We start from the raw sequence: 14,242 nt of genomic DNA, 5'->3' as shown, positions 1-14,242 counted from the left end.
GAGCTACAAAGGAAAAGGAAAACAGGCCGCTTGCATGTGCTTGCTTGCCAAACCTTGCATTTGTAAAATAGAAATTGTAATATGTGTATGGGGGCCATGGCCCCCTTGACCCCTCCCCTATATCCGCTAATGAATCAAATCATTTGTATTAGTGATAAATCTCAGGAGTTGCTTCTTTCGAGTTCGTGGTAGGTTTTAGAAGGTTTGTGTGAATGTTCGATTTGTGTAAGTGTCCACACAAAGAAAAATATGTCAGCTAAATGGTGCAATAAGAATCATATATGACCAATAGGCTTCCTATTGTTCGAAGAAAAACCTACATACACAAGCTTCCTATGATGAGTATAAGGGCCAACTCCCTATCCATAACCTATGAGTGTTATACTTAGGGAAGGGCAGTTACCAATCCACAACAAGGGGTTCAGTGAGGCATTTTCATCCATCTTGAACTATCTCCATTGCACATACATAGTTTGCGTGAGACATCTGTAGCATACTTGCATAATAAATTTTTCCTGCCTATGTTTTATCTTTTCTCTTTTTTATCCTTACTCTATAGAATAATTCGGGATTTCAAATAAGTTGTAATTTTTTCAAAAATGGTTTTTTTATCAGGAAGTACTAAAATGTCAATGAATAATTTTTTCATGATTTTGAATAATGTTCGGGAAATAAATAAATGTCCGTGGATTCAAAAATAGTTCGTGATTTTGATTTTTCTGGGAAATCTAAAAATGTTCTTGATTCTGAGAATTTTTTGCATATTCATTTTTTTCATGAATTAAAAAATATTTTTGAAATTAAAAAAATGGTTACCAATTTCAAAAATTGTTCCCATATTACCGAAGGAGTTCATAAATTCAAAAAATTATCATTGAACCGAAAAGATGTTCATGCATTTCAAAAAATGTTTCTAAAAAAATGTTCATGAATAAAATCATTGATGCAAAAAATGTTTACCGGTTAATTAAAACTTTCTCTAGTGTCATAAAAATATTCAAATCAATAAGTGTTTCATAATTTGTAAAACAATGTTCGTGATTCAAAAATTATTCATGATTTAATTTTTTTCCTAATATGATTTTTTTACAATTTGACTTTTTATTTGAAGACTTTGAATAACGATAATGAATACGAAAATATGCCTGATTTCATAACAAATTCACGAATTTGGAAGTTGTTCGCAAAATGAAAAATAAAAAGAAAGAAAACACATAAAAGATAAAGCAAAATTAAAATGAAAAGATAAAGCAAACATGAGATTTAAAAATAATAAAAATAAATGAAAATAGAAAATGAAAAATCGGTTAGAGCGAAGATGAAAAAAGCCAAAAAAATGAAAGAAAAATTAGAAAAAGACCGAATATTACGAAAGTAGGAGGGAGCTTGTTGGGCTGGCCCAAGTTTACATAGTGGGTGAGTGGGGGTACATGTTTGGTCGCTATTTGGTGGGCAACCCTATATCTCTCGCTTGGCTTGAGATGGAGATAGCCTGGCCTGAAGGTGACCGCGAGATGCGCCAGCCAAGTAACTGCCTACTTTTGCTTTTTTATGACTTTTCATTTTGTTTTTATGATTTATTTTTATATTTTAGTTTATACATCCAAATATTCTTAATATTTATATATATTACAAAAAAATTACATAAAACACTAAAAAAAGGTTAGTCATGCATTTGAAAAAGTTAAATGTGTATATAAAATGTTTCCGATGTTTACAAATATGTACAGTGAGTATGAAAAGAATTAGAAATAAAAATTATAGGTTTAAAAAAATATGAATAATGTATTTGGAAAATGAAACATGTATATAAAATGGTCATGATGTATACAAAAATGTATAATATGTATATGAAAATGTTCCTGATGTATCAAAAAATATAAGTTTAAAAAAAATGTTAGTCATGTATATGAAAAATGTCAAAGGTGTATATATAAAAGGTTATACATGTATAAAAAATGTATCATGTAAGAAAAATGTACAATTTGCATGAAGAAATTAGACATCAAAATATATGTTTGAAAAAATTAGTCATATATATGAAAATGGTTAAAGTTGTACTTACTTAGAAAATATTATTTATATATATATATATACCAGAATAGATATTGAAATATTTATTTAAAATTAATGTTCATCATGAATTTGAAAAATATTAAACATGTATGTAAAAGTTTTTTGTCATGTATGGAAAATGTATAATGCGTAAAACAATGTAGACACGTGGTGAAAATATAAAAGGAAAAATCAAAAGAAAACTAATAAAGAAACGAAAGTAAATAACAAAAAGGCAAATAATAAAACCAAGAAAACAGTGCAATAAGGAAAGAGAGAGGAAAAGCAAGAAAGAGTAAAAGTAAAAAAGGAAGAAACAAAAAAAATCTGTGAAAACCAAAAAAGAAATGAAGAAAACCAGTAAAAATGAAAATAAAACTAAGTCATAGCAAAGAAAAAATTGAAGAAAATCTATGAAAAAACAAAAATAACCAAACAAAAAAGAAAGAGAAAGCAGAAGAAAAGTACAACGAGGGAACCTTAAACGAGGGAGTCCTGAGCCGGGCCGCTCGTGCTGCGCCTGAATTGATAGCAGATTCCATCTTTTTGTGTGTCAAGGTAGGCTTTTCTTTTTAAGACAAACTCTGAAGCTCTATTTAATTGTCACAGTGTTTACAGTCAGTGGCGGAGCTAGCAGCAGGTTAAGCCTGCGGCTATGCTATGTTGAGTGAAGTTGTTCCTAGGCCTGGGGCTATAGCCATAGCTGTCCCAGGGCTGTCTCCGTTTACAGAGACGAAAAAAAGATCATCAAGTTGGCCTAACCAAACATGAGAGCCAAACCCCGTGTCTCACAAACTTGTGGGCCTCGATATTTGAGCTCCTAACTCCATGAACTATATTCGTGTGAAGCGAGATATAACCGTGTGGGGTAGGGCGGGCCACGCGAGTGCGGCCATGGTCTTCGGGCCAGAACAGTGTGAAGTCAAACGGAGGAAAGATACCATCCGGCCCGAGAAACGGCAGCGTCGGCCCACGGGAGATGCGTGCCGCGGGGGACTAGACTCTCCGGCCTCTCTCCCCCAACAACCCCAAGGCCCCACGCAAACCTCCTCCCCCTCCCCTCCTCCGGCGAATCTCCGACGATGCTCCCCCCCGCCGGCGCATGAGCTTCCTCCGCGCGCTCGCCGACTCCCTCTCGTCGCTCCTCTTCGCGCCGCACATGGACGCGCCGGCGCCGTCGGCGGCGGCCGTGGTGGGGGAGCGCGTGGCCGTGAAGCTGCGGGGCTACTTCGAGCTGGCCAAGGAGGAGATCGACAAGGCCGTGCGCGCCGAGGAGTGGGGCCTCCCCGACGACGCCGAGGCGCACTACCGCAACGCCCTCCGCGTCATGCTCGAGGCCAAGGCCGCCCGCGTTCCCGACGCCGTCTCCTCCAGGTCCCCTCTCTGATTCCCTTCCCTCCGCTGCGCGCGCGCGGCTTGATTAGGGTTTGATTGAGGTCGCTGATTGGTGTGCTGTGTGGGGGGTTTGCAGCGAGAGGGGGCAGGTGAGGGTGTACCAGGACAAGATCGCCAAGTGGCAGACGCAGGTGGAGGAGCGGCTCAGGGTGCTCGGCGGGAGGAGCGGTGAGCCTCTCCCCCCCTCTTCGTTTTCTCCCCAGTTTTCCCGACTTATCAAGTTTGTGCGCATGTGAAACTTGTTCAGCGATGTGTGTGCACTTGTCAGTCCGAACACGTTAGAAGCAGCCAACATTCTTGTGATCGTAGCTGTAGTTTTGTTGTGTTAATCACTTCATAATTGTGTAAATTTAGGGGTTAATGCCTATATGATTCCATTAGTGAATTGTAATACATTTCCCTACTTTTGCGATTGTGGACTATAATTCATTGGGAGTTAACTTTAAGTAGTTTGATTTGATTGCTCACATAGGTCCTACATACATTTCCCTACTGTTGCAATTATGGACTTCAATTAGTTGGATTTTAACTTTGTTTCATTTTGTCTGACATTGTAGGAGCAGCTGCACCAGTCCCCAAGAAGGTATAAACTTCTAGTGTTGAATTTTTACACGTGGTACATGGTTTGCCTGATAGCTTCAACTGTCTAGTGTCTACTTGGTACATTCTGAATTGTCTTGTACCTAGCGTTTTAGTGAAAACGATTGCGGCATGTTATTTGCTTCCTTCCCGGTTAACAGCGTTTTACTGATCTGTTGATTTGGTACTGCTGCAGTGCTACTTTATCAATGCAAGTCTGCTTGCTATGGATATGTTGTTCTTGTGAACTCTTACGATTAGGAGTGCTAGTATAATGCATCTATTTGAGTTCTTGTTATGTGCGGTAGCAAACATTGATCAAAATAAGTTGTTGTAAGAAAAAGAAAGCTAGCTAGATGCCTGGGTTACATAGTTATATACATATTGAAGTCTATTTTCTTTTTAAGGAGTACTTTGCAGCGAGTGCATTGGTCGAAAAGTCCTCCATTACCATGTGCGCTATTTCTGCAGGTTGTTACAAACAATCAAGTAAATAGGCCTGAGAGACCAGCATCAACTAGCTTCCGTAAGTCAGCTGTGCAGTCTAACCCCACCTTTAACAGAGGTGGTCAAGCGTCCTCTCATCAGAAGAATAGCGATGGTGGATCCAAGCCAGTGCAAAGAGCTGGTGGAAAGGATGATGACAAACTTGTTGAAATGATAAATACGACAATCGTGGATAGAAGTCCATCTGTCAGATGGGATGATGTTGGTATGCAACCGTTGACTTTCTTTGTGCGCTCTGGCTCAAGCCCAGTTATTAATCATGGTGTCATTATTCTCTGGTTTGATCTGTAGCTGGTCTGGACAAAGCAAAGCAAGCACTCATGGAAATGGTTATCTTACCTACTAAGCGAAGGGATTTATTCACTGGTCTTCGGAGGCCTGCGAAAGGTAAACTTGTTCGTGTTGAAGGTTTCCTTTCTCTGGATCTTTTCTAAAATTCATAACTATTCTTCAGGGCTGCTTCTCTTTGGTCCTCCGGGGAATGGGAAAACAATGCTTGCCAAAGCTGTTGCGTCAGAATCTGAAGCAACATTTTTTAATGTTTCAGCTTCTTCGTTGACATCAAAGTGGGTATGTGGTTGCTATATATGTTACTTCGTCAGATACTTGCATATTTTGCTGTCTGAACCTTATTTCGTTGGCAAAAACAGGTAGGGGAAGCTGAAAAGCTTGTTCGGACACTTTTCATGGTTGCTGTCGAGAGGCAACCGTCTGTTATTTTCATGGATGAGGTCCTCATTACAAACCTTACCGTTCAAATTTTGTTGAAATTATGTACTACTCCCTCCATTCCTAAATATAAGTCTTTGTAGAAATTCCACCATGGACCACATACGGATGTATTTAGATGCATTTTAGAGTGTAGATTCACTCATTTTGCTCCGTATGTAGTCCATAGTGAAATCTCTACAAAGACTTATATTTAGGAATGGAGGGAGTAGTAATATTTATTTATTTATTTCTTATTATTAAGCTTGTCGATGTTATTTTGACCATGCTATCACTAGTTGTTCGGATAGGGAAATTGGTCGCTTGTCATATTTTCAGAATAGTTTTCTTTTGGAGTGTTTGATTTGTTTGAACCATGCGCTTGTTACAGGTAAAAGTGTAAATACATGCTTTTTCTAAATTTACACAGAATAGAAGTATGCACTACACATTGTACATATTCTGCATAGGCTTATGCACAAAGTTGCCGTTTTCAGTCAAATCTTCCTAGAAGTTTAGATGAGCAGTTGAGCACATATATGGTATCTGCATTCCTGCTATCTTAGTATAAGATCTTGAAATGCTATTTTTTCAGAAACACTAAGTACAAAGTACATTTCTGTTAACTTTTTTTTATGTATCCTTTCCCCTTTTGATTATAAAAGTGGGATCTGATGTGTTTTGTTGTATTTTACCTTACCATCCAGATCGATAGTGTGATGTCAACAAGGTTAGCTAGCGAGAATGATGCAAGCAGGCGTTTGAAATCTGAATTCCTTATCCAGTTTGATGGGGTGACATCAAACCCAGATGATTTAGTAATTGTGATAGGTAAGCATATCTTTCTTTTTTGATTGTTTAATCCTGGTTATCTTTTGCACTATGCTTGCTTCCAGTGAAAATACTTAGGACACAGCTATCATGTAACTATTAGTACTTAGTCGCAATCATATAATACAGAATCCCCATACTGTAAACATTTATTTGCTAGGACAGTAATTTGTGGACATGCAATGCTGTTTAGCATTTCTTCGCTGCTGCTATTATGTTATGCAGTATATCCTGTATTTTGATCAGGTCTATTGTGTATTCCCTCTTCGTGGTATAAAATCGCGGTTGAGTTCTGCAAATAAATGACCCTTGGAACCAATACTCAGTTCCTTCATTACTTCAGCAGCATTAGTTTAGGACATAGAATTGTTTTTGTCACGAGTTGTAGATTAGACATTTCTGAAACAGTTTGCAGCACAATAGGCACACCAGTTTGTGATCTCGGGTGATGTATAATTTGCCCTCATTGTAATTTGTTAATGAATCGATGAATACACATTTTATCACATAGGTATATCTAGAAAAACCATGGTACACAACAGATTTACTTATTTTTTTTCTTGTACGAAATTTTCTTGTTTATTGTGTGTATCTTCTATTAATGAAAATCATTTGGTTAGGAGCTACGAATAAACCACAAGAGTTGGATGACGCTGTTCTTCGAAGATTGGTAAGATTGATCTTACATATATATTTAGGATTACTGTTGCTGTTTGATGATGTCTACAAATTTCTTGCATCTTGCATTTAAAAGACCATGCACAGGAGTATGTGCTGCTTGGTGGCTGGTACCAGTTCTTGACACCTTTGCCCCCTACACAGGGTCCTGTGGCAACCAGAGAATTGTCGGGAACTGAACAGCAAAATTCTATCAGTTTTCTCTAGTTACAACTTCAAAATAGTGCCTTGCTATGGCTGCCAACTCCTTTTGATAGAACAAATTGAAAGCATTATTAAATAACTGTGTTTTCATGGAAAATATCAATTTTGCCGTGTCATTTTTGGACATTAGGGAACTAGTTTTCCTACTGAGTTTCTGGCACTTTATCATCCCCTATTTTGGCTTCGTTTCTATTATCACTATTTAAAATTGATTTCTACGTTCTCTGGCTACCAACTCCTGAATCCTGATAAAGCAAACTGAAAGCTATTGTTAAATAACCTTGTTCATGGAAAATAGCAAATGCTAGCATATCATTTTTGGACATTAGGGTATTTGTTTTCCCTACTGAATTTCTGGCACTTTATTACCCACTATTTTGTTTAGTTTCTATAATAAGCACTATTTTAATTTAGTTTCTGTTACTTCTTTAATGAATGTTATGTTCTATTCAACCATATAAACAGGTAAAAAGAATATATGTGCCACTGCCTGATCCAAATGTACGGAGGTTACTTCTGAAAAATCAGCTCAAAGGACAAGCATTCAAATTGTCCAGTAAGTTACTACTTTCCTTAGTTATACCTTCAGACACTTGCTCTGCTCAGTTGTTTCAGTGCCACTTTTGCTTCCTTATTTTCTGCATGTACCCCTTATTCACCCCAAAAGTACATTAACTAACAAACTAGGCACCTTGAAAGCAATAGTGTATGCATCACTATAGTTTACAAAATTGATTACTTTGTTTGCCATTCTGTGTAAAAGGTGAATGAACATCCAAACGTTTTTTATTGTAAACAAATTGTAGGGATTCACATACAGCTCATGAAAAATGAAACCTTGGCTTCTTCTTTTACTTTTGTGTCTGGTGTACAATTGCACAGCACATAGTGGTGTGATAGTGATGTCGAGGAAGCTGTAAGTTCTGTTTTTGCATATCATCGTACCGAGCCAGTATTTTCTATGCATGTAGCACGAGTCTAGTACTGCCCACGATGTTTGAACCTGGAATTGTTTCCTTGCAGATCATGATCTGGAGAGGCTTGCTGTGGAGACTGAAGGTAAATTCCACTTTCTGTTATATGTTCATTTCTGAAATGATGGCCGACAGTGGTCCTTGATGATGACACATATCTATATGTCCCTTAGGGTATTCTGGGAGTGACCTGAGAGCCTTGTGCGAGGAAGCTGCAATGATGCCGATCAGAGAGCTCGGTCCACAGAATATTCTCACCATTAAAGCAAACCAGGTTCTGAACTTTGTATACTAAACCGTCATGTTTGCTGTTTGAAATTGTTGGTAGAATTCTCGCGTGAGTGGTTGATGGCCAAGGATGAAGCACTAACTTTGTGCTTACCGTGCCGCAGCTGCGACCATTGAGATATGAGGATTTCAGGAGCGCGATGACGGCGATAAGGCCAAGCCTGCAGAAGAGCAAGTGGAATGAGCTGGAGAAATGGAACGAAGAATTCGGCGCAAGCTGACAAGAGTAACGCTCCCTCCTGTTGTGTTCATCAGACAGGTTTACTTTGGTCTGTATGTACATAAATTCCTCGCCGTAATTAAATGGCCACACACATATGCCCACTCGGGTACTTGATTTGTCACAACAATGTAAATGGTGTACAAGGAAAATCCCTCTGGCTCATGAGCTGTGCGGATGGGCGAAAATTACATATTAACTTATGCTGTATAAAATCAGCGCCTACACTACACATAATTTTATGCTTATGATTTCGTCTCCCTGATCGTGTAAAACAGCCGCAGTTTGCATTATCCAGCCATGTTCCTGTTCAACGTGCACAATCAATGGATCATAAACAGTACCTGCGAAGCAAAAGAAACCGGGACAGGAAGATATAGAGCATTTGGGCAGATGGCGACGGGTCAACCATTTGGAGGAATCCGACGTATCGGCCGTCGCCTTGACGTTTGCACCACCGTCGGGAGAGCACATGTGACGGCGCCCAGAGCTGGATCTCGATCAGTGGCGGTGGGTGGTGGTCAAGACGTCTGTCCCTATCATGGTGCCCTTTTCTTTCTTCAAAATCATTAGCATGCATCATGGTGGCTTAGGGTCCTACAATTACAATACTAACTAGGGTTTAGATTGTAGATTCACTCATTTTCTCCATATGTAGTCCATATCGAAATCTCTAAAAATACTTATATTATTTAGTCTAACTAGTGTTTAGAAACGGAGGAGGGAGTAGAATAGTACTAACTAGCGTTCAGGTGAGCCGTTACTCTCTCTGTCTCTGGATCCACCCATGTGTGTATACGACCAACTGGTCTGTGGGCCCGTTGATTTGGCTCCAAATATTCTTTCCCCCCTAACACAAGCTCTGCTCTGCCCTGCCCTGCCTCATGAAATGGAGTTCAGCAATAGTTCGAACTGACAAATCGTACTGCACTCACTGGTTCAACTCCTTTTTTCTTGTGAAATACTGTCAGGGGATTATATTACTAGAACGATTCAAAGTTTTTGTTTTGTTTTGTTATTCCTGCTACCTGAACGGACTAACAATGTCTCACAAAGAACAACATTAGTAGATGGTAGTACTAGTAGTGATCTTCAAATGCTCTCCACTCAAGTGTCCATCCACAATGCAATACCTCGTCAATCCTTAACTTCACGCGCACGCACGCACCGAGGTAGGTAGGTGACAGGATAGGGGGGGGGGGGGGGGGGGGCTTTGGAGTTTAACTTTCCAGCATCCACTCCATATCCTAGTGATGACCTATCATGTGCCATATTCCCCTAAAATGGTAGCGCCAGCCTTAGCTTCGATTGTGGCCGGCCATGGCAGTCACTTTCTGCAATCAAGCTAGAAGAAACCTCACATCCTACTTATGCTAGCTACTATCACTAGTAGTGCACAAACAAACATACGCATATACTCCCTCCATTCCTAAATATAAGTCGTTATAGAAATTTCATTATGGACTATATACAAAGCAAAATGAGTGAATCTATATAAAATGCATCTATGTTCTTACAAACCGCCTCAAACCTGTTATCCCGCTACTTGTCCACCCTGATCAAACATGTTTCCTTTCCGGGAGGACAATCTCGGAAAACTTTCTATACGCCGCAGATGTTCTCAACGTATGTGCCAGAACCAAAGCGCCCACACTTGTGATTAAGTTCGATTTCTCGAAAGCTTTCGACTGGGTTAACTGGCCCTCTCTCCTCTCTATTCTCAGGGTCAGAGGCTTCTCGGAAAAATGGATTCTCTGGATTGACACCCTGCTCCAATCAGGGAAAACCACAATCCTTCTAAATGGCTCTCCAGGACCTTGGATCCAATGTAAAAATGGCTTACGACAGGGTGACCCTCTCTCCCCCTTTCTATTTATCATCGTTGCGGACGTTCTCCAATGAATGATTATTGATGCTTGTGATAACCACCACATTGCACACCCTGTCACAACCTCCATGCCCTGCCCTGTTCTGCAATACGCAGACGACACATTAATTATTATCAAAGCTGAAACAAATGCAGTAGCTTACCTTAAACGCATCCTTGATGACTTCTCGCTTGCCACTGGCCTCTCGATCAATTTCCAAAAAACCACGGTAGTCCCCATTAATGTCGACTCTTACCTTGCCTCTCAAATGGCAAACACGCACGTCGCCGAAATTGCGGCTTTCCCCCAAAAATACCTCGGCCTCCCCCTCTCCCCCCATAAACTCCAATCGACAACTTTTCAGCCAATTATAGACCACTGTGATATCTACCTAGCCGGATGGCGTGCTTTCCTGCTGTCTCGAGGAGGTCGTCTTGTCCTTCTCTCGGTTGTCTTGGATAGTCCGCCGACCTACTTTATGATGTGTTTCTCCCTGCCCGTCAGTGTCCTCGAGGAGATAGACAAACGTAGGAGGATTTTTTTTTCTGGTCTAACGATGACTCCTTCTCTGGGGCTAAGTGTCTGGTCGCGTGGGACCGAGTTTGTATGCCAAGGCTTGCTGGTGGTCTTGGGATAAAAAACTTGCGAGCATAATTTTTTTTTTGCCTTATGTTGAAATTTGCATTCAAATTCTTGCATTCCGCTCTTTTTCCTTGGAAGGATTGGCTCTTCAACCATTCTCCAATGCATATAGGTCTTGGCAAAAATGCCCTCCGGTTGAAAAGGTAGGTTTAGGGTTTTGCGTGGGTGGCTAACATCCAGCCTCACGTCTCAATATATAGATGATCAGAATACAGTTACATACATATACAGATACATGTACATGTACAATATGCTAGACCCTATTTTATATGCCCCCTCAATCTGAAGTACATAAAAGATTCAGATTGGTTCTAAAACGGTCTAGCATCTGTCGAGTAGCGTGTTAGTAAATACACCCGCTAACTGATCATCAGTTGAGATAAACCTGACTTCCAGTTTACCAACAACTACTCGTTCCCTCACAAAATGGAAATCAATCTCAGTGTGTTTGGTACGAGCATGAAACACTGGATTCGCCGTCAGGTAAGTTGCCCCTAGGTTATCACACAACAATATGGGTGTGCACTGCCGTGTGACTCCAAGTTCTGTGAGAACTGTGTCTATCCAAATGGCTTCAGCCGTGCCATTGGCCAGTGCCTTATACTCTACCTCGGTGCTAGACCTTGAGACTGTAGGCTGCTTCTTAGAACTCCAAGATATAAGATTGGGTCCAACAAATACAACAAAGCCACTAGTAGAACGCCTGTCATCAACACAACCTGACCAGTCCGCATCGGTGAATATACTGACTCCAGTAAATCTGGACTTACGAATCCATAGTCCCGTGTCTAGCGTACCTTTGACATACCTCAAAATATGCTTAACTGCTTCCCAATGAACCTCCGTAGGTTGAGACAGGAACTGGCACACTTTGTTCACGGCAAAGGAGATATCTGGACGAGTGAGTGTCAGATACTGTAGTGCTCCAACTACACTGCGGTACCTGAAAGAGTCATCGGTACTCAGCAATGCACCACTGTGACGCGAGAGGCTGTGAGATGTAGCAAGTGGAGTGGAACTGGACTTGCAGTTCTCCATGTTGACGCGATGAAGCAGATCAAGTGCATACTTCTTCTGCATCAATGTCATGCCCCCTGAATGAAAGGACGCTTCCAATCCAAGAAAGTACTCCAGCCTGCCCAAGTCTTTGATAGGAAAACTCGTAGACAAGGACTGCAAAAGGCGATCCACCACAGTAGGTGTAGAACCAGCAATCACAATATCATCAACATACACCATCATGTATATTTGAATAGCACCATGTGAAAATATGAACAAAGACACATCTACCTTGGAGGGAACAAAACCAAGCTGTGAGAGACGCTGACTCAACCGAGCATACCCGGCACGCGACGACTGTTTGAGCCCATAGATGGACCTGTGGAGTTTGCAGACATGAGAGGGATAACGAGCATCCTCAAAACTAGGGGGCTACTGCATGTAGACATCTTCGGCCAAAAAACCGTGGAGAAAAGCAGTACTCACATCAATCTGTCGAAGACATCACCCGCGGGAGATAGCGAGAGAGAGGACCAGACGAATCGTGGTAGGCTTCACCACAGGGCTGAAAGTATCTCCATAGTCGATCCCTTGCTGTTGAGTAAAACCGCGAGCAACGAGGCGAGCTTTGTGCTTGTCAACAGAACCATCCGGACGATGCTTGGTCTTAAAGATCCACTTGCAACCCACAATATTAACACCAGGAGGCCGAGGCACCAACACCCATGTGTTCGTGTGACGAGGGGCAGCAAATTCCTCAGACACGGCGGTACGCCAAGCCGGTTCACTAAGAGCATCACGATGAGAAGTGGGTGCGGCGAAGAATGCACGCCGACGAGTGTCATACCGCACCGTGCCATCCGTGTATGTCTTGGCCTTACGCGTATGACCGCGTTGACGGGTGACCATAGTGTGCCCGGGAGCTGCATCGCCGGTAGATGGTGGCAGTGACGAGGGAGACCCGGCCAGTGGTGTCGCGGCTGAACGATCATCAGCAATAGGCGACACGGGCCGGGGTGACGCGTCCGGCTGGGCCGAAACAAGCGACGAGGGAGAGCCAGGCGGAGACGGCAGCCCAGGGGGCGCGGCTGGTGACTCGGCGATGACCAAAGTAGGCGAGGTGGGCTGGGCCGACCCAGGCAAGGCGGAGGACGCAGCGGGCGACCCAGTCGAGCCCGCGGTCACGCCAGCGGGCGTGGCGGACGCGCCAACGGGCGAGGCCGACAAGGCTGCCTCGGGCGGCGTGGCATGCTGTAACGCCCCGGACACACCCGCCAGTGGTCGTTACTCCTGGCGGGATCTAGACTGGCCCCATAGATCAATACTAGTCTTTTCTGCGCACTTTGTCCTCACTCGTGCGCACCCGGGAGTAACTTCCCGGTCAGTCACCCATCCTGAAACTACTCCAAGCTGAGCACGCTTAACTTTGGAGTTCTTTCCGAATGGGCTCCCGGAAAAGAAGGAATTCCTTATTGATATGAGTAGTCTACCATCCCTAATAAGCCAGGCTATCACATACACCCCCACTCAGAGGAACCGACGTCCTCGTCGGGCCACAGGAACGTTCCCTCTTGGCACAAACGTCTGTGCTTCCAGTCCGGCACATGTGCCATGCCGTGTGCCACGACGGGTCACAAACGTCATGCACAACATGACCGCGCACCTGTCCGCAAACATCCGTGTAACCGCGAGGGTCGGCTCTGATACCAACTTGTAACGCCCCGGACACACCCGCCGGTGGTCGTTACTCCTGGCGGGATCTAGACTGACCCCATAGATCAATACTAGTCTTTTCTGCGCACTTTGTCCTCACTCATGCGCATCCGAGAGAAACTTTCCGGTCGGTCACCCATCCTGAAACTACTCCAAGCTGAGCACGCTTAACTTTGGAGTTCTTTCCGAATGGGCTCCCGGAAAAGAAGGAATTCCTTATTGATATGAGTAGTCTACCACCCCTAATAAGCCAGACTATCACACATGCACGTTGGGGCCATGCACGTCGATCGCGCCGGCGGATGCAGGTGCGGCGACGGGTTCCTGGGAAGAAATTAGAGCAACGTCCGCAGAAAACAAGTCAGGTGACAAATATGACAGGTTGTATTTCTGCACATGGACATCCGAAACCGGTTCATTAGATGGAAAAGTGAGGGCGTGCTCAATAGAGGCAATGTCAACCGAGACACCCGGGCTAGAGTAAGGGAAAACTAACTCGTCAAAAACAACATCACGAGAAATGTAGATCCTACCCGAGGTGCAATCAAGACACTTATAGCCCTTATGCAGAGGGCTATAAC

The 14,242-nt window shown here is 42.6% G+C and overlaps 1 protein-coding gene across 2 annotated transcripts; it reads left to right on the top strand.

Annotated features, from left to right (window-relative positions):
• Positions 1–3,042: 3,042 nt before the first annotated feature.
• Positions 3,043–8,687, top strand: LOC125552498 (spastin-like). 2 transcript variants are annotated; one of them, XM_048716076.1, is made up of 13 exons: positions 3,043–3,429; positions 3,527–3,618; positions 4,014–4,033; positions 4,501–4,741; positions 4,828–4,923; positions 4,991–5,106; positions 5,187–5,267; positions 5,952–6,075; positions 6,696–6,745; positions 7,423–7,513; positions 7,981–8,016; positions 8,105–8,205; positions 8,324–8,687. In XM_048716076.1, exons 1-13 carry the CDS (start codon positions 3,158–3,160, stop codon positions 8,438–8,440), a joined length of 1,437 nt encoding a protein of 478 aa, XP_048572033.1. In that variant the 5' UTR covers positions 3,043–3,157; the 3' UTR covers positions 8,441–8,687. The 2 variants fall into 2 exon arrangements, with proteins under 2 accessions (XP_048572033.1, XP_048572032.1); XM_048716075.1 differs by having other exon boundaries at positions 3,044–3,429; positions 4,008–4,033.
• Positions 8,688–14,242: the final 5,555 nt, after the last annotated feature.

The sequence above is a fragment of the Triticum urartu genome, chromosome 4 (genome assembly GCF_003073215.2).
Source record: "Triticum urartu cultivar G1812 chromosome 4, Tu2.1, whole genome shotgun sequence".
Taxonomy (NCBI): Eukaryota; Viridiplantae; Streptophyta; class Magnoliopsida; order Poales; family Poaceae; genus Triticum; species Triticum urartu.
Note: the sequence above shows the minus strand (reverse complement) of the source record. Positions and strands in the feature narration are given on the sequence as shown.